Source organism: Paramisgurnus dabryanus, chromosome 3, assembly GCF_030506205.2.
Source record: "Paramisgurnus dabryanus chromosome 3, PD_genome_1.1, whole genome shotgun sequence".
NCBI lineage: Eukaryota > Metazoa > Chordata > Actinopteri > Cypriniformes > Cobitidae > Paramisgurnus > Paramisgurnus dabryanus.
In genome coordinates, this window is record NC_133339.1 from 45383599 (window position 1) to 45408627 (window position 25029).

The following is a 25029-nucleotide window of genomic DNA, read 5'->3' on the forward strand; positions in this document are numbered from 1 at the left end:
ACAGATATACTGATAAATAGACAGACACATAGACAGACCTGCATAGAGACAGACAGACAGATAAAAGAGATAGACACACAAGCAGTTTCATAGACAGACAGACTTACAAACAGAATGATAGACAGACAGACAGAGATACAGATAGAAAAATAGTTAGACACAGATACATAGACAGACAGACATACAGATAGAAAGATAGTTAGAGGGACAGATAGAAAAACAGGCAGATTGATAGACAGACAGACAAACAAACAAATTGATAGACAGAGAGACAGATAGTTAGACAGATACATAGATAGAAAACAGACAGAGAGACAGATAGAAAGATAGTTAGAAAGACAAACCGAATGATAGACAGATAGAGACAGACAGACAGACAGTATTGAACATGATCTATGTGGTCATGTGCTGAAAGACCAGGCATCTTTTCCCACTGATGCCAGGCAGCGTGTTGTGTCACTGCATAACAAGCACATCTATACCTATGGGATGAATATATTTCCATGTGCTACTGCCATAACACTGCAACAGAACAGAAAACCGAGTTTAACAAGCACATGCCGCTGAAGCAGGAAGTCGTCTGAGTATTAGTTTTGGCTCCGGTGAAGCCGGAACAGCCAGTCAGTTCTGGTTCTTCATTGTGTTGTGACAGTTTGTGATTTGGGCGTCTGGTCTTGGCATCTCTCCTCACGGGCAGCAGGACATCCTGTGTTTGACATGATGTGCCGAACGTGAGTTACATCGCCACAAAAACTCAACTGAGATAGATGCCCATTTACTTTCGAACACGCACTGCGAATCATTTATCACTTTTAATTCAAGTGTTCCCTCAGGCCGGTGGTTAAAGGAACTGGCACTGCATCGGTGCGGTGACAATTAATCCTCTCGGCCGCAACATAACTCAAGAGCTGGGGGACCAAAAGACCTGTTTTACTAAAAAAATCAAGCATTTGTTTTTTTATTTAGTCTACATTAAAGTTTGTTTCTGTACAGTCAACACTGTGAAGCTGGAGTGACACCTAGTGCTCAGGCTGGTATACTGCAACCTAACATTACATCCCACCTGCTTCCCAATCTTAGTAATGATCTCCTTTGTTGTATTGATCTGCAAGCTTGTATTGACATTTGACTTCAGCACATTCACTTTGAACAAGTTTAGTTTTAAATCCACAAGGCACATGTACCCAATGGTTTAGTCATGGCCTTGTGGTGTCAAGGTCACTAAACAAGCTGTTTTCTTATCGAGTCTGTGGAATTGCTTTTCTGTGGCCTTTTGTTTAGAAACACAGATCAAACTTTTTATTTAGCTACAGATTGGTTTTAGTGTGTGACATTTTGGCCTTTTTAAAATCAGTACAAAGAAAGTACTGACTGTTTCAAATGGAAATACCCAAATGTTTCACCACAAAAAAATGTCCTTCAAAACATTTTAGCGCTATATTATAAGTCATTGTGTTCAATTTTGAGACCTGCAGTAGGCAGCATGGCATAATTTCCAAGCGCCTGGATGAGAGCTACGCATTCAATTACACACATCCTGAGGAAGGGACACATTTCCTGATCAACATTAAACAAAGAAAGGCGTTTCCATGTTGTAAGTTCAACCGTTCCTCATTCCTCCGTTTCTAACACCGTCCGCATGTGTGTCTCAACGTTCATGAACACTCACCTGTAAGGATGAGCTTGGGTTATCTCACACTTCTATGCATCGGCCTGGCAGCGCTATGTAAGGATACTCGCCATCATACGATTTCGATGTTTGTCTTCCTGCTTCGGTTTTATCTCACCTCTTCCCTTTCGCTTTAACCTGCAGGGCAAGCGGTCGACGCTCAGTCAGGTAAGTCTTTAATGCGGTTTCAGTCTGTACCTCGTAATTGGACGAGAGAGCCGAGTTCACGGCAGTTTTAGGACAGTGGAGTTCCTAACAAAGTGGTTATTTTTTTCATCTAGCTCTTACAGATGACCTCTTGCTTTATATTTCTAAGAAAATCTGTAAGATTCTCTCTCTGTAAGACTTATTGGATGTATTTTTAGGTTGATCTCTCTTCAGAGATGTTTGTTATGTGGTGTTCAGCTCTACACAGGAAGTCTGAGTATCATCTTCAAGATGTTTAGTCTGAGTTTAATTAGATGCTCAAACAAAATCAGCGAAGCCGCACAGCGCACACGCGTCTGAACAACTGATCTGCATTCACTTAAGGTTTGGTTTGTTATAGATTGCCCAGATTTGAGCTGCTGTGTTTACAGAGGCACACAGTGGCGAACTTAGTTTTGTTTGTTGGCCTGTTTGAGAGGCGTATGGCGAAATCACTGGCTCTGCATTCTTGAGGGAATTATGTTTTTTGTTTGTTTATGTGATTTCCTTCCTTCCCTTTCTTACTGTTCGGAGCCAACCGACTTGCGGACTCTCAGCATGGCCTTCCTTAAAACGACAGGGGAAAGACATAAAGATGAGATAGCTCTTTTGAAGTGCCGACTCTGTTCCAAAACATAGTGAGCTGGCAGACGTGAAGGCTATCCCAATGCTAGGAAACTGTTTATGCTATCTTTTAAGATTCTGGGCAAAGGCAGGATCACAGATATCCCCAGTGGAAACGACAATCCCAGAGAGCACTTTGGCAAGCCTTTCTGGTTACATGTTACTTTGATAGTTTACTTTCTAGATGTATTATAGATATTTTACTAACTATTAATAACTTTGCAACTACTCCAACTAAGTCTCATTATAATATTAAAGGACCCTTATGGTTAGGCTTAGGGGAATGAAAGCCCAGTTTCCCAGGTGGGCATAGGCACAGGCACACAACAAACTTCGGAATTCGGTTTATGAACAGTGGACAAATAAAAATCAACTTTAAAAAATTAATCAAATTTAAATTTCTATATATCAATACATAAATAAATAGGAGTTAGGGTTAGATGGAAGGGGGTTACAACTTAAGAGTGGATTGGGTTTAAAAAAGAAGGTTTGGGGTTTGGATTGGGTTTCGAAAAAGATTTTAGGGTTTGGATTATTATAATTGAGATTGGGTTTAGGAAAAGGGATGGTGAAGTTGGGTTTAGGGAATGGGGATGGTGAGGGGGTTGCAGAAGTAATAAAAAGAACCTTAGTATGTCTCTTTCATGTCTGTCTTAATCTTAAACATCCTCCAAATAATTTTTATCATATTGTTCATTAATACACTGTGTTTCTAAAAATGTAGCTCTTGACTTAAAGTAGCAAAGATACACATTTGTTAAAAAATAAAAAAACAAAATAAACCAAAAGTATTAAAGTGCCACTGCAAAGACAAAAGAAATTGAAAAAGTTTTTAAGTGCTTTTTTTAAGATGAGTGCTTCACCACAAATAAACCATGCTCACACCTAAATAATAAAAAAAGTTTATAAGGAATAATTGACGACGGGCCAATGAATTATAAGAAAATAATGCGACGCGAAGCGGGTGTGCATTATTTTCTTATAATTCAATGGACGGGAGTCAATTATTCCTCTTATACCACGGTTACCACAAACATTGCTCTGGTGCCTATTTTTAAGACATTTGACAAGTTAGGTGTGTGGTTATCAGAAATTAATGCATACCCACTGAACATTTCTCAGCCAATCAGAATACAGCATTCAACAGACCCGTGGTATAAATTATAATAATTTGTAAGCCTTTATGATGTGTTCATGTAAACTGCCATCTATACTTTGATCTTTTGTTTGTAGTCAGAGTTGTATAGTACTTAAGTATTTTTACTTTCTACATTTTCAATTATTCGTATTTTATTAGTGTTTTTCTTTGGAAAACATAAATTCCAATCCAATTTTTATGTAACTAGGCATTAAATCAATTTTAATATGCAATATACTGTATAATGAATACACAGTATGATTCTGTGCTTTAGAATGTAGTGAAACATTTTTAGTAAAGAAAAGTACATTTTTTCCAAAGACAAAAACTTTGATAAAGCACAGATGTTTGGAAAATGAAACTAAAATACTTAAGATACACCTCTGTTTGTAGTATAATCAGTAATGTTAAGAGCAAAAATAGATATCTAAAAGATCATGTAAGTCATAAAAATTTCAGGATAATAAACAATAAAAAAATCAAATCCACTCAGTGTCTGTGGAATTTTTATTTTAAAATCCCCCATAACAGATTGTTTTATTTTTTTGGTTAGTGTTAGGAAAGGCGTTAGGGTTAGGAAAATTATTTGACATGTACAGTAGTTTCAAAGTTGAAAGTTAAAAATAAAGTGTTAATTCTTTTACCCTTCAGACATGTCTGAAAGGTAAAGTAGGACAGATTTCACAACACTGTAAAATATGCATCATTTTTGTCAAATCGACATATATTTTTATGCCAACTTATCACAGGTCAAAACTTAAAATAGTATGTTCAATTGACTTGTTCAACTTTTAACTTAGCATTTTATTTGATTAAATATGAGCATACAATTATTTTAACTGTTACAATTTTATTGTGATATAATTTAATATAACTTTTACTTTATTACTTTTCCTCTAGCCGTGTTTTTAATTAATGTCATAAACAGTATAGAGCAGGGGCGAAAGCACAATTTTTCAGAAAAACTTAATTTTTAAAGATAATGTTTTAGACAGAGATATATATATTTTTGCTGTGGTCAAAAACTCACAACTGTGCTCCATCAATACCAGGTGAAATTTTGATCAAATGTAAAATGACTTCTAAAATGACTTATTTCACTTTTAACATAAGTAGGGAATTGTTACTTTTACAACAGAACTAGATAAATTTTTGTGTTACAATTGTTTTTAGTAAATATACATGACTATTAGCGTGTTAATATGTAACTGCAAACATATTTGTCATTTATATTTGCAAAAAATATTAAAAATTGCCTTTTTATTTTAAATTTCAGTTTTGTCAAATGTTTTTAAAGCAACCCGACAGTACAAACTTAAATTGTTGAGATAAAAAACATTTTTTCAACCCTATGAAAATTAAATTAAATCAAATTAGAATCATATACATTTTCAAACATAATTCAACAATACCTATTTAGCACCAGGACAAAAGTAACAAGTGTTTTAAACTTTTATTAAAAAAAAACTCTGAAAAGGCAAACTTCAGGATTTGTTACAGCACTAAATAACCTGTAGATTGATAAGTACTACAACACATGTAATGAGAAACACAACATGTTAAAAGAAAAACATTTGCGCTTCAGGAATTTACTTATCATGGCCGAAAACATGTGGCCGAAAAGATGAAAAAATAACTAAATAAGATATTTGTCAGCTCTGTCAAGGGTTGTGTGCTAAAGATGCTGTCATAGTTTGGAATGCAAATGTAGACAGAAAATCGCTTTGTAAATTTTACCCTGCCTTACTTTCGCCCTGGTTCTCCCCTATAGTGGCCAAAAATGATGTCCAACAATTGACATATTTGCTCTTTTTTCACATATTTTTTTTAAAGATGAATTAAAAATATTTGACGTGTGTTTGGAGTATAAACTAAAGCTCAGCTTTCAGAAGAGCCTTAGCAAAAAATACAAACATAAAGTTTATAGAGACAATGAATATAAAATATAACCACAAAAGAGGATCTGCTAATATTAATAACAGACCAAAATGTAGTCAGTATTGTACAGTATGCTTAATTACCTGTAAGATTTTTTCCAATGCATTTTTTATATAATTTTGTCCAATGAATACATTAATAATCTGGAATTAAAGGTCTATATGAGTGCACTTTGATTGGTTGATTGATTGATTGATTGATTGATTGATTGATTGATTGATTGATTGATTGATTGATTGATTGATTGATTGACTGATTGATGGAGTTATTAAATAGGTGATCCTAATTAAAAGAGATGGAGTTTATATTATGGAATTATTGACATTTTTGTCATTATTAATAAAACATTTTATGCACAAATAACTCAATTGTTGTTTATTGACACTACTGAGGTTTGATAAGTTTATATGAACTTCTTTTGTAAAATGAACTAAATTATTGTTTGTTGCAATTACTTAAACAAATCGTGTGGAACCTGTTGACACAATTTTTAAGTAAATCCAACATTTCATTTTTTGATTATTTAACATGCAGAAAACAGGCAAGAATTGTACACATTTTCCAACTACATTTGGTTATTAACATTTTTCTGTGAAATTTGGCAAAATCTATCCTACAATGATTTTAAGCATTATTTTTTATTTCCAATCTTGGACTTACAGTGTCACTTTTGGGTCTTTTTGTTTAGCATTTACCATTGATGAAGTGGTACTGACTTTACTTCCTGGTAAGGATGTTACGAGTGGCACTGACGTGACTTTGCGTTGTGAAGCCAAAGTCAGTCACAGTCTCCAACAACCCCTGAAATACCTCTTCAGATTCTTTCAAAACGAAGCGGTGGTCTACACTAAAAACAGCAGCGAGTCGATGGTGAATCGCACTTTACAATCGGTCAGGGTGTTCAACTCTGGTCACTACAAGTGCGATGTCCGCATCTTTGACAAATTCAGGGAGAGCGAAAGTCAGCCACTTGCAGTCACAGGTATGTAAGATAGCTTCTTTTAACTTATGGCTGCGTACGAAAGCTCTAAAATGCTGCCTTCTGAGGTGTGATTGGTCGAGAATTGGAAAAAAAAGCAGTTTGAGTAAATATTTAGTGTAAATGAAGTTATATTTTCACTTTTTACATCTTTTGATAACATTTCTAGGGAGAAATTAGTATTGCAGTTTTTAAATATTTGATTAGTGCTCCTTGTTTATATTCCAATGACGAATGCGTTTCCCGGAGCTGCCTTCAGGAACAAACGCTGACTCCAAAGTCATTGCCATGAGGCAGCGAGTCAACAAGAATTTCGGACGCAGCCTATGTGAGGGCGCAAAGATAATTTTTCAGGCATTGAAGCCATGTATGGCTTTTAATGCATGGTTTATGTGATGAATTATAAAGAGGTAAAAACAAGAATTACGGACCAATAAGCCCTTGGGCATCTGAATGCCAAGGGCTTTGAGCTGAGAAACCAAATATTGCTTTGAATTTGTTTTAAGTAAGTGTTAACAGAATGGACTGTAATATCTTTAAACCCATCTAGGCCTTCAAACCCCCTCGCTGAAAGTAAAGTCTGATATCGTGTCAGAGGGTGAAAACATCATCGTCACATGCAGCGCTCTGGAGGAGACCGGGAGTCTGATCTTTGTCTTCTACGAAAACAACCATCAGATCATAAGCGTCCCGAGCTCCAGTAACTCTGTGACTGTCAATATTACTCAGAAAAATCCTAAAGAAACGTACCTTCAGTGTGCATATAGGGTCATGTTGCTACCCGATGCAGGCCTTTCTAAAAAAAGCAACATGTGGAAGATTATTGTCAAAGGTAACCATATGCATTTTACTTTAATCAAAAGGCCTCAATGCTTTTTAAATACAATAGCAATAGCATATCATGGTTAATGCCTGTGACATAAAACTACAGGTCTAGGGCTATGACACAATGAATCCCAGCTTCCTGTTTCAGTGTTCCAGTGTTGGGTCAAAAAGGGACAAACTCGGTTGTTTGGTTTAATCAATACAGAAAATGTTCAAAGTTGACTCAGCAATGGGTTTAAGCAACCCAGCAAAGGTCCTTTTTTGACCCAATGTTGGGTTGAAACCTATTTGCTGGGTTATTTAAAGAGTGTACTGTATCAGATGATGTTGTGCTATATTATTTCCTTTTTTATTTTTACAGATCTAAATGAGATAACCCCAAAAATAAAAATCTCACCCAGTACGAATGTGGTTGAGGGTGACCGGGTGCAGGTAACATGTCAGGTGAAAGACTCTTCAAATCTGGGGGTGTTCCTTACAAAAAACGGCACTTTACTTCATCAATTTCACACCAGCTTCACACACAGCTTCACGGTAAGAGCCGAGGATTCAGGGGAATACGTATGTAAAGCAGAGAAAGGCAACGTGCAGAAGATGGCGAGCGATCGGCTAAGTGTAGCAGGTAAGTTAACTATTATAAAATCACACATTATTTGAGAATGTAATGTTGATATACATATAGGGGTGGTTTCCCAGACAGGGATTAGAGTAGTACTAAACTTAAATAAATGTAAGAGCTGTCCAAACTGAAATCATCTTGCACTGACATATCGTAAAATCAGTGCCCTTTGTTTTGCATTAAAATGCACACCAGTAATGTTTTTAGTAAGACATGTTTGTTAAAACTAGTTATTTTTCATAATTAAACTGAGGGCTAGTCCTGGTTTAAGCTAATCCCTGTCAGGGAAACCACCCCATAATGGGTTGGGGTTAACTTTTACATTAACATTAGGAGATAGTTTAGAGAGAAGTCTTACCGTTTTGGAATCCATTCAGCCAATCTCCGCGCCTGGCGGTAGCACTTTTAGCATAGCTTAGCACAATCCATTGAATCTGATTAGACCATAAGCACCGTGCTAAAAATGACTGGGCACTGTGTTATATCATTGTTTTACGCATATTAAGTAGTGCCCGAAAATAGTCCCCTGCTATTGAAAGTAACCAAGGCGACTATTTTCGGGTGCTGCAAAATATCATTGCGCCTGCTGCAGCTATGTTACAGCAGCAAAGTCCTTGATTATTACGCCAGAATGAGAGTATAGTTCCTAAACATATCTGCCTAGAAAATATTCTTTTAATTTTAACTTTAAATTTTCAATCGGTCTCAGTACACAATGTAACTACAGAAGAGTCAAGTTTTAAATAGGAAAAATATCCAAACTCTTTGATGCTAATGGTTTAATCAGATTCAATGGATTATGCTAATCTATGCTTAAAGTGGTACTGCCAAAACCAGAGATCAGTTAATCGTTTGGTAAAAAATCTGATTTTTTTACCAAAACGGTAAGAATCAAATGTCTAACTCTAGGGGAGCTGGAAAATTAGCATATTTTCAAAAAAAGTGGAGTGTCCTTTAAAGGTGCAGTGTGTAAATTTTAGCGGCATCTAGTGGTGAGGTTGCGAATTGCAACCAACGGCTCAGTTCAGTGCTCACACCTCACTTTTGAAACACATAGAGAAGCTATGGTAGCCGCCACCGGACAAACATGGCATGGTCAGAGACAACTTAGTAAAAAAGTTTGTCCGTTAAGGGCTTCTGTAGAAACATGGCGGCACAGATAAAAACATGTGTAGATAAAAAACGTCTCATTCTAAGGTAATAAACACATAACAGTTCATTAAGTAAGGTCTTTATACACCCCAGATAATATTGTTTTGTATATAATTTTGCATTTCTGTCAAGAGATCCTTCAAAAATTACACACTGCACCTTTAAAGGGCCCAAATTATGCAAAATGCATTTGGTGTTGGGACATAAATGTGTGTTGTCAGTGTGTGAACACAACAATGAAAAAATCCAACCTCTCTCTCTTTTTTAATCCCAATTAAACCAAAGCAGTCTCTTTAGACATGCTGTTCTCATTCTCTCATTAATGTGATGTCACACAAACAAAGCTGAAACTTCACAGACACATTCTAGGCACACCTGAGACTTACATTAGCTCTTATAATAATGGGCATAATATGTCCCCTTTAAACATGAAGCTGAGAATAAATAGCAACCAATTCAAGAGATAGATCACCATTTTCTCATCCTCACGTTGTTCTAAACTCGTTGTTCTATGAGTTTTTTATTTTATTTTAACACAAAATGAGATATTTTGGTAAATGATGGTAAGCACACAGCTACTTTAACCTTTGACTTCCATAGTAGACAAACAAATATTATTGAAGTATTGTAATAAATGATGAAGAAAATAAATGATGGTAACACAGTTGATGGTACCCATTGAATTACATCGTATTTGTTTTTCCTACTATGGAAGTCAGTGGTTACAATCAGCTGTGTGCTTAACATAATTTATCAAAATATCTTCTTTTATGTTCATCAGAATAAATAAATTCATACACGTTTAGAACAACATGAGGATGAGAAAATGATGACAGAATTGTTCATAAGCAGTCTTTTAGTATTTCAGTATTTCCGTAGCATTTCATGAACCAAACCAACCATAACAAAAAAATTTTTTTTAAATAAACCGTCTAGACATTACTTAATACTTTATATGCAGTCAATACTAAGTTCAGTCTGTTTCCATGGTAACAGAAACTTTTTTGGTTGATGGAACTCTCTATCTTCTCCCTTCAGAGCTGTTTTCAAAGCCCATGTTAAAACTGAGTCCAGACCAGGTTTTTGAGGGGGACAGCTTTCGTCTGACCTGCACCTGCGCTCTAAACTTCACACAGAACTTCAGCAAAGCGGACATCAGTTTTTATTTGCTTAAAGAAGATCAACGTATTTCTTCGGCGGCCACCTACACTGGCAAAGCAAGCTCAGCCACCAATGGGAATTACTTTTGCGTTGCCATGGCTAAAGGGGTTAAAAAGACCAGTTTACCACTTGTTTTTAAAGCTAAAGGTGAGATTCATGTAGTTGTCTAGCTGTGGCATTAGAGTACAAATATTCTGTCTGTTATATACAACTGTAATAACAAAAACATATTAAAGGAGACACGGAGAATGAATTGATTTCAATGCAGAAGATTTGCAAAAGTAACACTTAACTGGTCCGTTTGCAGTTATTGTGCATTATTTTCCTGTCTTTGATTCTCATTTTCCTCCTCTTTTCCAGTGCCCGTTTCTGTGCCAATCATTAGTGCAGTTGGTAATGTGATTGTGGGTCAACCGTTTAAGGTTTGGTGTAAGGCAGAGAATGGAAGTCTGCCTATAACCTTCAGGTTGCTGAAGGACAGGAGTCTAGTGGCTGAGATGAAGGTGATGAAGACCACTGACAGGGCGATCTTTAACATAACCTCCATCAGTTATCCAGAGGAGATTCAAAGGTTCACATGTCAGGCTAATAACAAGGATTCAATTACTAAGAACAGCGCCACCCTCAGAACATCTGTTATAGGTGAGACTATCTTGCAGTGTTGCCAGGTCCTCTTTTTTTTTGTACTTACATACCGTTGTGACGATTAAACATCTTTGAGGTAAAGCCTTTGGATTCGTTTTAGTTTATTATTGGATTTTTCTTGTTCGCTGTATTTTTCGTGGAAGATCTGGCAACACTAGTCGGCAAATGCTCCTGCCTCTGTCATTTTTTGCATTGGGAATACGGAAGACTTTTTTCCCTTCCAGGGATTTAGCGGGCGTGCACACCAAAGCTTTTACGCCCGCGGCCGGCTCATGTTTTTAATTGATTCCAATGGAAACTGCGTTTTTCAAATAAACCAGCAGCTAGCATTTTTTTTTCCGAGTTGAAAACAGGCGATTGGTGGTTTTTCTGCGCTTGGCGCTGAGCATCGAGAGTTTAAAGAGATTGAACTTTGGGTGAAAAGTTCCGCTCGTCAATGTCAGTCCTCAAACGGCCGTCCAATTACAGTGGAGGAGGGGCGGAACTAGTATCACAACAACCAACCGGCTCACAGCTCAAGTATCAGAGCTAAGTATCACGGCTGAAGAAAGTTGGCGCTTAATTGAAAAAACAGCTGGCATCTGTGTCCTCCGCGCTTAAAAGTTTTGGTGTGCACAACCCCTTATTTTTTTCAGAAGAGAGCCATGATGCACGTTTAAACAACAACTAGTTGTTCAGTTCGGTTATGTACACTATGCAGAGTTTCTGTAACAACCTGATCTCACGAATTTCCGTGTTATAGTCAAAGAATATTTTGCTCATTTATCCCTATCATTATCACGGATATCCAAATTTTTTCTGTGTCCGTACCACTGACTTTCTTTTTCATGTCAGTTTTACATATTGGTTACTCAATTGTTTTTCCTATTTTTAAACCATTGTCGTGTGGGTTTGGGGTTAGAACAACTTTCTGTTACATAAAATGACATATTAACCCAAACCCAACTCTAACCCTTACGTCAGGCGACAATTGATTAAAGATCAGGAAAAAAATTATAAACCAATAGTTAAATTGACATCCTAACCCACATTTCAAATCTAACCCCAAACCCTGGCTGGTTGGTAAGGACACGGAAAAATGCGAAGATCCGTGACAATGACATGGATAACTGAGCAAAATATTCTGTGACTATACCACGAACTTTGTAAGATCATGTTGCAACTATGTTAATGTAGGAGTTTTTTGCAGGAGTTAATTCGGTTGTAGAAAAACAGGATTAAGCACTTAACCTGACGCGTCCTGGCCAGGATTTCTGGTAAGTCTTCCGGAGTAGTATTTGTCGACCCCATACGTCATCGAGGTTTATTAATTTAGGTTCTATTTCAGAAAAGCAACCATTACATTTCAGGGTAAGAATGAAACTACAATGATTGTATATGTTTTAAACACAAAAGTGAGAACCTTGATGACGTATGCGACTTCTACGACTTCTTGAAGACACACCTGAAATCCTGGCCAGAAAGCAAAGAGCATGTTTTATGATGATTTCTACACAGGAAAATCCCCAGTGTTAAATTAACTCTACCAGTGTTAAATCAACACTATTTGGTGTTTATATAATCCACACCAAGATCGGTGTTAAAACAGACTGGTGTTAAAAATATAACTCTGAATCAGTGTTAAAGTTAATGAGATAACGAAGTGATGATTAAGACTTAATGGTAAACACCTGCTGGTCATTCCGTGTCAAATCAGTTACATTTTGGAAATGTTCCTGTCTCTACATTTTTATTTTGATGACTGTTTTCTGGAGAAATTAATACTAAAATGATAAAGAAAGACAAATTACTAAATGCAATAGATGAATACTGTTAGGTGTATGCCTCCAAAAGCTGCAATCTTTCACATTTGCCTCTCTATCATCATCTCTGTTTGAAAAATAAAATAATAACTTGCAGAGTTATTTTCTAAATGGATAAGTTTAACTTCTAAACAGCTGTCAGAACAAAATACAAGTGCTCAACTATTCCAGCATCCACACACGTGATTTAGTAGACAAATCTTCTTTCTGACTCAATGTAATCACAGAATGTATCACATTAAATCTTAAGTTTGTGTTTGTTTTGGGTTCATTTGAAGTCACCATTATTGTGATTAACGTTTCCTTTAGTTAGGCATTTGTCCGTTGACCTTCACAGATCTAACTCTCCTCTTTTAGCAATAGCAACAGTGTTTTAATAAGATTACTTGTTTGTTGTGTAGAGGAGTAGAGATTGTTTATTTTTATTGTACACTACTCTCCAATTCATTTAAACACTTGATCACAAATTAATTATGAAAAAAGTCAAGCATGTAAATAAAAGCGCTATGCAAATTAAACTTGATTGAATAAGACTGCCGTAAAGCTTTAGTATTTTTTTTTTTTGCTTAAGAGAGACATCATGATTTCTGATACAAATCTCGACGATGGTGACAGTTAATGGTAAGAAAGTTGTAAAATTTTTGTCATGTTGCAATGCATGATGGGAGTTATGAATGAGTTTTCTACCATACTGGTACCCAGCATGCATTGTGGCATGAAGCTTTGTTGTTGATTGTCACCATGACTGTGATTTATAGGCTGATTGTTGATGTCTCATTGTGTCTGTCTAACACCACAGATTAGATTTGGGTAAACAATATTTAACTCTTCAGGGTATGTGGATTTTACAGGACTGCTGGATTTCATGGTAGCTTCACAGGGTTGGCAGAATGTAAAATTATACACTCATATTCAGTGATTTTTTTTTGTATAAGATCATTGAATCATAAGACTTACACTTTCACAATAAATAACTTAGTAACAGTTTAAAAGTTCATTTCTCTCATCGTTCTCTGCGTTAACAGATGTGTTCTATAAACGCACTGCCATAATGAGCAGAAGATAACTAACACTAAACTTCAAGACCCAAGTACCCAACTAAAGGAAACACTAATCGGCACAATGGTGACTAACTTTATTCACCAGGTTTTCAGCTGTTCTTTAGAAGTTAAACTTATCATCCATGTAACTCTGCAAGCAAGTTGTAATTTTAGTTTTCTAACAGAGATGATGATAGTGTTCACTTTCTCCAGATAAAGAGTCAACAAAATAAAAAATTAAAGACAGGAACAATTCCAAAATTGAGTTGAATTGACACGGAATGACCAGCAGGTGTTCATCATTAATGACTCAATCACTTCATTATCTTATTAACTTTAACACGAATTTAGTGTTTTTTTAACACCAATCTTGGTGTGGATTATATAAACACCAAGCAGTGTTAATTTAACACTGGGGATTTTGCTGTGTATACTACAAGAAATCATACAGATCTGCGCTGGGTTATAAATAAATCTACACCGTGTTTTGTCACCCGACCATGTGTTAAAACCATAGCCTGTAAAAAATATGGACGTAGTGTCTGTGATGTCACCCATAGGTTTGTGATAGGGATCCACCGAATCCAGATTTTTTGGGTTTGGCCGAATACCGAATCCACTGTTTAAGATTCGGCCGAAACCGAATACCCAATCCTACTTGCATCCTTATTCCATTAACACAGTAAAACACATTAATGAAGTTAACAACATCCACAGCGGCGAATATTTCATTTTATTTCATTTAAACTGTAAAAAAAAAGGATAGGCAACATTATGCCAGGATGACAAGTGGGAAGAACTATTTTGACAATTACCATAAGCCTATGCATAATGAAAGCAATGTGATGCGACACGCTCGTTTTTCCAGGTGCGTCCGCGAAATGTGAACCGCCCCTAAGGCTCACCGAAAGTAAAAGCTTATCTTCACGTCAGCACCCGATGTGTGTTATCAACGGCCGCGTGACGTCGACCAGTGTAGCGCAAGCCTAGGGTTCGGTGGAAAATCCTGGATCCGGTGCATACCTAGTTTGTGAAGAGCTTTTTTGAAGCCAATAGTAGGCGGTGCCTGCCTTTGCCGACTTGGCCGTGCGGCCGAAACCGAAAATGGATAAAGAGGCGGGGCATGGGTGAAGCTAAGGTGGCTGGTTGCTAAAGCCACGCCTGCCTACCTCGACTATAGTGACAGCAATGGCTGTTTAACCGTCACTCAAGTGGCCACGCCCTTAATTATGCAGAACTTTAAGGCTTAATATAATTTAAACGGATGAGTTACAAAAAAATTCCCCCCCTCACAGTTGTCATGAAGGGCAAAACTAGCTCTAAAGATGGCCATTTTAACATGGGGGTCTATGGGAATTGACTCCCTTTTGGAGCCAGCCTTTATTGGCCGGTCGATGAATTGCAGTTTAAGTCACTTCGGTATTGGCTTCATCAGAGAGAAACAACCCAGCATAGGTTTATTTAGCATGTTTTTGAGTGGGGGTGTGAAATGGTGATGTATTTTGGTCTAGAAGCTTAAGCTTGGTCTTGTTTAAGGCCAGTTAAGGGGATCTAAACTTTAAATGTCTTGTCTTTGTCTTTATTAGAACCAGTCTCAAAGCCATTTCTCCAGGTGATCAGCCCTACGATCACAGAAGGCACTGACCTCTATCTCATCTGTAGCATACAGCAGGGAACAGAACCAATCACCTTCAGATGGTATCATAATGAAAATGAGATCCCTTCATCCAGTCTGGAAGTCAGCCTGTTACAAAGCACACATATAGTCAAAGCCATCGAACGAGACCAGAAAGGCCGATATCACTGTGAGGCGACCAATCTCGCATCGGAAATCAAACGGAGTCCGCCAGTCACCATTACAGGTTTACTGATAAATGCCACTCAAAAACATGATACTGATACAATACTGATATTCATACTGTACATATCTGATCCAATGAAAACTGTTCATCGTTTTGTCTTTCCTTTACAGTCAGTTTAGCCATATGGAAGAAGGCTCTTATTGGAGTACTCTGTATTTTGCTTTTGGTGGCTATCATCATAGTTCTCATCGTGCTTTTGAAGAAAATGCCAAACTCACGTAAGAAAAAGCCAGCGACTGAGTTATCAGTGTAAGCGACACTGTTTTCTTACTACTTATTCTGACTGAAATCATCTCTATAAGACCTGCTGTAATCTAACTTTTAATCTAACTTTACTTTCTGTGTGGAAAATTTTGCTCTCTCAGAAAACCAAGACCTAAATCAGGTGATCCCATGAGAGTGAGTCTTACCATGGATATTGAAGATAACAGTGCTGTCAATGGTAACAAATCTCTTCAGTGTTTCATGTCAATAGCCTAAATTTGGCTATAATTATATAGTTTGGTTCCAAAACGACATTTTTTTCCAAATCTGTAACTAATCGCTGTTTACACAAAGCGAATTAAAATATCCCAGAAGGGCAGGCAAACAAATCCAAACAGGGTAATCCACAAGCGTAATCCAAAATACAGGCCAAGCGTCAAGATCATGAACAAGAAAACAGGATACAGACAATGATCAAGAACGCTTGGTAATGCAGTGTTACACTAACAATAATTTGCAAAGTGATGAGATGACTGGACAGGCTTTATACAAACAAACAGGAAGTGAAATGTAAAGTGAGACAAGGCATGATTTCAAAATAAAAGACCAGAGACATGACATCAAAATAAAAACCTAAACAACAGAAACCAAGACAAAACCATAACAAAATCGTGTTTTTTGATTGTGCATTCCAATTAATATCAATTAAACTGCAGTTGGTTTTTTATTTATTTAAGCCTTTATAACAAAAAAATACAGTTAGGTAGCACAATAAAAACATGATTACATAATAATAAACATGTTTTAACAAAAAATAAATAAAAACAGAGTTATCACGTTTTAGAAACAAACTCTTCATTTCAAGCTATTTTTAAAGTTTGATAAAATATATTTTGACTAGTTTGGGCTTAGTTTACCAAAAGAATAAAATTTTGATTATAAAATCAGCATCAAATCCCTCAAAACTAGTGGTCAACAAATATGGGTTTTTTATTGGCTGAAGCCGATACAGATATTGATAAAGCAATGTGGTCGATTGGACGATAATAGGACGATATAACAATTTGTAAAACTAAAAACTTTGTGACACGGTACTAAATAAGCCTTCGCCTCATATTGGAGTGTTGTTCTCTGTGTGTAACGTAACGTCATGTTATAAAGTGAATAATGATTGGTCAAAAAATATATTTTTCCAAGTATAATTTTTAAATATTTTAAAATATACAAAAAAGTGCCAAAAATATATTAGCTTAAATCATATTTTTCAGCAATATATTTTTTTTCACATTTTTTGTATATTTTGAAATATATTTAAAAAATATTTTTAAGCATTAGAAAATATATTTAGCCCTCCATACATTTCAATGTAAGGAAATATATTCATGCAAGAAAAACGTTGTTGTAAAGTGTTAAATGTGTTATAGCTCAACGTTGTGCTACAGTTTCCGAGTAGAACGACATGTTTCCTGGAAACGGTGTGCACGGTGATTGAGATACGTTTTCTCTTGTTTGGTGGGTGTGTCAGAACTGTCAGTCCAATCAGCAGCAACATGTAAATAAACCATGCGGTACTAAAGATACAGCTTGCACAATGGGTTTAGGTTGGAATGTTGTATTTCATTCTGGATGGCACAGGCAGTGACTGTAACATTGAGCCTGTTTTACAGAATTAATCATGTTTTTATAAAAAAAATTAGTATTTATAAAAAATTAAGTATATTTATACTTCTAATCACTTCAATGTTAATAAAATTTATTTTAGGGATCTGTGAATGGGACATTTGAGAGAAAATATTAATAAAAGACCTGATTTGTTTTAGATACGATGCAAGATATATACAACTGGTGTCTTGCATTTTATCTGAAACAAATCATTTAACATGGTGCCATCTTGAGGCATCTTGAGAGAAAACAAAACTACAGAACATTAACACTCAAATAATAATGAACACCTTACTTGAGGTAGCTTAAAAGGGCTTATGAACAGAATATTGAATTAGCCGTCAACAAATAACTACTCATTTATTACTGATTTATTTAACATTTACATTAAATTACATTTGTGCCAAATGCATAGAACAACTAACTAAAAGATTACAAATAAAACATAACTCATTGAAAAACATAACAATGGAAACTAACGCTCAAACTCAACTGACAGCGAAGCGATGTGATGACAGATCAGCTGAGAGAGAGAGAGGGATCAGGTTTTTTCTTTTCCAAATGTCCAGACAATGATGGAAACATGTCAAATGTTCCCCTTGGCACTCGCTGTACCCACAGTTGCAACTTGGCTTTGAATGCAGACACTGTATCTGCCAACTTAAAGAAAGTTGTCATTCTCCCCTCAAGAGATAAATTAATTTGATTCAGCAGGTTAAAGATGTCACACTGGTACGCAAGTTTCCCTATCCATTCATCGTTACTAAAGTTTGCTGCCAGTGGTGACTAAAAGAAATCTCTGTATGGGCTCTCTTGACTCGAAAACTCTCGCCAAAGATCTCCCCCTTGAAAGCCACCTGACTTCTGTGTGTAAAAGAAGGAGTTCTGCTTCCTTTTTTATTGCAAAACTGTTCAAAAAGACAAGAGTTGAGGGCACTTGCTTTGATGTCGTTAATTATTTTAACAACGTCCTTCAGCATTGAGTGAAGTTCTAGGGACATTTTACGGCTAGACAGCATTTCCCGATGTATGACACCTTTGACAGCCGTGTGGTCATAGACGCAACTCCATCTGTGCATGTTCCAAGGCAAAATGTCCAGTCCAGTTTCCCTGATATGTAGTTATTTAAAGACTTAAACATTTCTGCCTCGGTTGTGTTAGATGTACTGTATGTACACACAACAAATCCTTGTGTACATCGTCTTAAAATATACATCTTACATAAACAAGTAGTATTGCCTTGTTTTCAACGTCGGTCGATTCAATGACCAGCAGTGCATACCATGGTGACTTGTTAATCCTTTCTAACAAATGATCTTCAATGTCATCAATCTGGCAGGCTAGCAATATTTGCTATATTTTACAGACATGACTGCACTCATACAGGCTAGCAAACAAATGAAAACATTAGCAAAAAACCATCTGAGCTTCCACGCTGGATATTTTATAAAAACAATGATTTTAAAGGTTCAGTGTGTGATTTTTAGAAGGATCTCTTGATAGAAATTCAAAATAATATACAAAATTATATTATCAGGGATGTTTAAAAACCTTTCATAATGAACCATAGAATTATCAGTTTTTATCTACATACACCGAGGGTCCCCTTACATGGAAGTCGCCATTTTGTGCCGCCATGTTTCTACAGAAGCCCTTAACGGACAAACTTTTTTACTAAGTTGTCTCCGACCTTGACATGTTTGTCCGGAGGCAGCTACTGTAGCTTCTCTATGCGTTTCAAAAGCGAGGAGTGAGCAGTGAACTGAGCCATTGGTTGCAAATTACAACCTCACCACTAGATGCCGCTAAAATTTACACACTGCACCTTTAAGTTTGAAGCTGCCTCTGGGTGACCTGTAGCACAGGCGATCGTGCTCTCCTCCATTCTGACTTTACTCCACTGGCGTTTACGAAGCATGCGCAGAACAGCAAAGCTAATCAAATGTCTCATAAACTTTTTAATCTAAATTTCCTGCTTTTTGCAGGTTTTTTATTATTATCTTCAAATAAATTGTGTTTACAAATTGGGCAAATAAATTGTGTTTACAAATAGGGGCAAATTGTGTTTACAAATAGGGCAACTCCTCAACTTTTTAGACCAGTTTCTCATATATCCTTTCTGTCAAAAATGTTAGAAAAAGTAGTGTTTAATCAGCTACATGCTTTTCTTGAACAGAATAAGATCAAGAAACTTTACCAGTCTTTAATGATTTAGTTTTTAATGATTTATTGATGACTGTGGATTCCGGGGATTCAGCATTGTTAGTTTTATTAGACCTAACTGCAGCCTTCGATACAATAGACCATATGTTGCTGCTTTCAAGGTTAGAAGAGTATGTAGGGTTGCAGGGTCAGGCCTTAAATTGTTTCAAATCATATTTGAATGATAGAGGCCTGGCAGTACGATTGGGATCATATACATTGAGAATGATATCGCTTGCATGCGGTGTGCCGCAAGGCTCCATTTTAGCCCCTTTTTTCTTTTTACATGCTTGCAGTGGGGGATATTTTGAGAAAACATAATATAGCATTCCACTGCCATGCGCATGACTTACAAATATACCTACCATTGGTAAATGGAAATTGCTTTGAACCTTTAAAGTCTTGCCTAATGATATCAAAACATGGTTGGCCTTTAAAACCATCACTGGGTCAGCACCCCCTGACCTTCGCTTGCTTATAGAGCCTTATGTACCCTCTCGATCACTGCGCTCTGCCACCGAGCGAAGACTTGTGGTACCATCTCAAAAAGGGAAGAAAACACTAACGCGTACCTTCTCAGGAACTGTCCCACAACTGTGGAACGATCTGCCGGTCGTGACATGATCAGCTGACACTGTAGCTGTCTTTAAGACTCGGCTAAAAACCCATCTCTTCCATCATTACCTAACTTCCTAACTACAGATTTACTATCTTTATTTAGTTACCTTCTCTTTATCTCTTTCTCTATTTACCTTCCTCTTTATCTTAAAAAAAAAAAAAAATACTAACATACCCTTGGCTATGTATATTTTGTTGGACTTGATGAGACTATTTCCAGTGCACTTATGTATTGCTGTTCTTATGTTGCCATAATTGCTTCTATTGTTTACCTCACTTGTAAGTCGCTTTGGACAAAAGCGTCTGCTAAATGACTAAATGTAAATGTAAATGTTCTAATCTCCTATACCTTAATGAAAAAAAAACTGAGGTTGTAGTGTTCGGCCCCAAAGGAGTGAAGGGTGTAACAGAGTTAAATTTTGGCCCACTGTCAATGAACGTTAAAAAATGTGTTAAAAACTTGGGCGTTTTTATTGACAGCTCACTGAAGATGGACGAACAGATAAATCATGTTGTGAAGTCATGCTTCTTTCATCTGAGGAATTTGGCCAAGATGAAATCCTGTTTGACATTTAAGAGTCTCGAAATTACAATACATGCCCTCATATGTTCAAGATTGGACTATTGTAATTCGTTATACAAAGGCATTAGTCAAGCCTCCATCTTACGGTTGCAGAAGGTTCAAAATGCTGCTGCGAGATTATAAATGAATGTTAAGAAACACGAACCTGTAGAGCACCGAATTGATTTTAAGTTACTTTTATTAGTATATAAATCTCTCCACGGCCTTGCACCCTCTTATTTATCGAAGTTATTAATTAAACATCAAATGGAAATAACATTGAGATCAGCAACTCAAAACCTACTTAAAACTCGTAGGACTAAATTAAGCTGGTTAGGTCTGGTTGGAATTAGCAGAGTTATCATAATGTTTGATTTCTTTGATTTTAAATCCCTTTGAATGTCAGATAGTTGGTCTTATTTTGTCTGTGGCTCGCAGGAACTCCATATGTGATGGGCAGAAATGTCTGGAGTGAAAATGTATCCGCTTCAGGTAAGTGTTGAGTTTAAATGTGTTTCAGTGCTATGTGATGATCTGATCTAAACTGTCTGATGTTATACTAGAAGGTGATGATCACAGTGAAGAAGAGTCTGAGCTCATCCACCCACCGGAAGGAGATTGTAACAGAGGTCAGTATGTAAATTGTATATATATAAGTTAAACTGCAGTAACCTTTACGCTTCGCGTCGGGTCCTGATCACACTGATAACAACCTGCTGCCTATACATTATCCCTTACATAATGTATTAAACTTTACCTGTCAAAATGACCTTTTGTGCATCTCTGCTGTTTATGATAATGATTTTCGGCTGATAACTTCAAATACTTATTTGTGATTTTCCATGTTTTTATTAGAAGTTCCTGTGACGAAAGAAGTAGATCCTGAACACAAAATCCATTGTACAGACGTCCAGGTGCCCACACCAGGTGAGCTCAACTCTTACCATCATTACCATGACAGGCAAAAAAGAGACGTGTGGTGCAAACGCATCGACATTGTTAACGAACGAGTGGTGTTTTCATCATGTATGAGACACTAAGCGCCTATTTCCTGTTCTGCTGGGAATGAGCTTCCTGTTTTCACAATGGGCCCTGGAGCCTCGTGTTCCCCTGCCTAACTAACACAGAGCGTCGCCTATTGTTTCCTCGGCGCAAGTAAACACAACCCAGTTGATTCATAGCGAGACCTCCGGCTAATCATTGTGGTATGTGAGTAAAACAATGCTAAAACGTGAGGGTCAAGCTGTAATGGGATTTGACATTGCCACCTGAAACCAAAACAACGGCTGTATGGAAGCAGATAGACGTGTTAGCATAACGCTAATGCAACAGAGCCGTCATTGGGATTGGAGTCGGATCAGATTCTACAAACAGTAGCCCATACTGCAAAAAAATAAATTTCTCTGGCCAAAAATATGTTTTAAATATATATATTTTTATATGTTGATACGATTGTTAAACTAAACATATTCTGAAATGTATTTCAAGGGCAAGCAAATACATTTCTAATTTTACGACCAGTGAAAAGCCCTGAAAAGTGAAGCCAAAACGTCTCGATCGCCCCCCAGTGACTGGTCCCAGTATAGGTCATAAACCCCGCCTCCCCCATGTTTTTCAATGGGACCAACTAAACAATTTAATTACACGTCAATCTTTTTCCGAAGCTGGTTTCTGTCATTTACTGTAGTGTCATGTCAAAATACGTGCCTGCTGCAGACGCTTTGAAAAGGTTTATGATAAAAGAGACGCTCGTATATGCCAAGTATTTTGTAAAAGTGAGTGTATTTTTATCCCAAACCCTTTCGACGCATGTCCAGCAGACACGTATTTTGGCATGACGCACATAAGTTCACATGACGCAACGAACACATATTTTGAACTCGCACTCCTCTGAAGAGAAGTCACCGGTCACCACTGTTTACAACTCATATAGCAAGAAATGTCTTCTTATCCAAAATATCTTTTAAATATATGCTAAATACATTTTTGATGTTAAAAATATATTTAATTTTAACATTTTTAAATGTTTGTAACATAGACAAAGTTTTTATTCCAATGCGATGTGAATATATTTCCTTGCTTTAAATTAGTGCTGTGCAAAGATTAATCGCGATAAATCGCATTCAAGTGTTTTCTTTGTAATTGTGTGCTGTGTGTAATTATTATGTATATATAAATACGCACATATAAATATATAAATGTATTTATATTTTTATATATTTTATATCATATATTAATTAAAAAATAGTTTATATTTAGTGCTGGGAAAAGATTAAACGTGATTATTCGCATTCAAAATAAAAGGGATTTTTTGCATACTATATGTGTGTGTGTGCTGTGTGTAATTATTATGTATATATAAATACGCACACATTCATGTATGTATTTAAGAAACATTTACATGTGTGTGTGTATATATATATATATATATATATATACATTTATTTATATTTTTATATATTTTATATAATATATAAATAAAAAAATAATGTATATTTAGCCCTGGGAAAAGATTAATCGCGATTAATAACAAATCTGAAATGACTACATGTATGTGTGTGTGTATAGATATACATAATAATTACACACAGTAAACACACATATATTATACAAAAAATCACTTTTATTTTGTATGCGATTAATCGCGATTAATCTTTGCCCAGCACTAAAATATATATATTTTTAAAATATTTAAAAATATACATAAACCAAATATATTTTTTGACATTTTTTGTATATTTAAAAATATTTATTTTTTGCCAGATGGTATCTTTCATTTGTGAAGTATTCATTAACTTCACAAGAACATAACAACTGTTTTGTAACAAACATTTTGGGGTAAATGTCCAGTCCAAAATAATCAATAAAAAAGTATTATATACAGTTCATTAATATTACTAAATATAATATTAATATAATATATTCATTAATAAAATATTAAAAGCTGTATTACATATTCATCCAAATATCACTTTTTATATTTTAAAATAAAATAAATAATTTAAATATTTTCGACTGCATCTTTTATATGACTCTCTGATTTTTGTGTTTTTTGTAGGAGTTTTGGAGCAGCCTGAGGCCGTAAGTGACGCATAACATTGACACAGACACACAAGTCCATATGTAGGTATGTACATCTGTAGAGTCAACACAGGGACGCTCTCTGGTGGATGATATATATACTACAGAAGAAAGTGATATTTTGCATGCATTATGAATTAAATGAATAACATTTTAGGACCATTTATTGCTACTGTGATCTATGAGAAATGTTAATCTATTTCTCTTTTACAGTTATTATTATTTTTTAATTCCATTAATTTTCCTCATATAAATATCATTCTGAACTGATCAAGGTCAGTTATGGCCGTGACATTCTCTTAATAGGTTTCATAAGACCTCAGTACATGAGAACAAAAAAGCATGACAGTATATTGTCCACAGTGACATTTCTATATTAGTTCAGGGCAGGGAGTCAGGTAATTGTATCCATTATCTGTATGAATTGGAGCTGTGGTGAGTGCAGGCTGTTTGTATATTTTTGTCTCTGCAGGTCGCTCTGGAGTACGCACAACTCAACAACAGTGAACCAGAGCCTGCGTAAAGCCAGCAGATCGTCCCTTCGTGCTTATCTACTGCAACTACACCTCACATACAGCATTCAGCTTCTCCACCACCTGAAGCAAAGCAGTGTTTTGCCATTTAAATATTTCACTCATTTCAGCATCGTTGTTATTATTTTTACTTTGTGGCTTGAAATTTTGTTACCTGTGTGAAGTGTGATTTTTATGTAGCGATTAATAAAATCTGACCGCTCGAGTCTGAATCTGCTTTCGTGTTTTGTTTGGTGGGTTTCCAAGAACTTTGAGAAACAGGAAAAAGTGAAAGAGAGGTGCAGTGTGCTGGTGAAAGATAAAATAACTTACAAACTGATTAATCAATTGATGAAAATGTGTGATTTAGAGATAAACACACGGAATCAACATGATACAAGAGTCCATCCCATTAACTCAGTCAATCCCAGAACAATAGCACTTCTAATATTTTACATAAAAAGTAGAAATTACTTTTACAGAAAGTTGTCTTTAATGAAGTAAAATGATGTAAAATGAATTCATATGTAAACCACAGTAACCATGTA

At 36.1% G+C, this 25029-nt stretch overlaps 1 protein-coding gene across 2 annotated transcripts; it reads left to right on the forward strand.

Moving 5' to 3' along the window:
• The first annotated feature begins 1587 nt into the window (after positions 1-1587).
• pecam1a (platelet and endothelial cell adhesion molecule 1a) lies at positions 1588-24714 on the forward strand. Of its 2 annotated transcripts, none has more exons than XM_065263131.2 (15): positions 1588-1726; positions 1814-1837; positions 6244-6537; positions 7085-7366; positions 7721-7981; positions 10169-10438; positions 10652-10933; positions 15365-15640; positions 15751-15889; positions 16006-16082; positions 21327-21380; positions 21452-21517; positions 21744-21815; positions 23947-24015; positions 24442-24714. In XM_065263131.2, exons 1-14 carry the CDS (start codon positions 1678-1680, stop codon positions 23982-23984), a joined length of 2184 nt encoding a protein of 727 aa, XP_065119203.1. In that variant the 5' UTR covers positions 1588-1677; the 3' UTR covers positions 23985-24015; positions 24442-24714. The 2 variants fall into 2 exon arrangements, with proteins under 2 accessions (XP_065119203.1, XP_065119202.1); XM_065263130.2 differs by having other exon boundaries at positions 1589-1726; positions 23947-23969.
• Positions 24715-25029: the final 315 nt, after the last annotated feature.

Bases quoted from the DNA above. Each gene is read 5' to 3' on its own strand.
- pecam1a (XM_065263130.2), top strand. From the start codon at position 1,678: ATGAGCTTGGGTTATCTCACACTTCTATGCATCGGCCTGGCAGCGCTA. The intron at 6,538-7,084 runs GTATGTAAGATA...AAACCCATCTAG, and splicing joins TCAGCCACTTGCAGTCACAG to GCCTTCAAACCCCCTCGCTG. The intron at 15,641-15,750 runs GTTTACTGATAA...TTTCCTTTACAG, and splicing joins TCCGCCAGTCACCATTACAG to TCAGTTTAGCCATATGGAAG.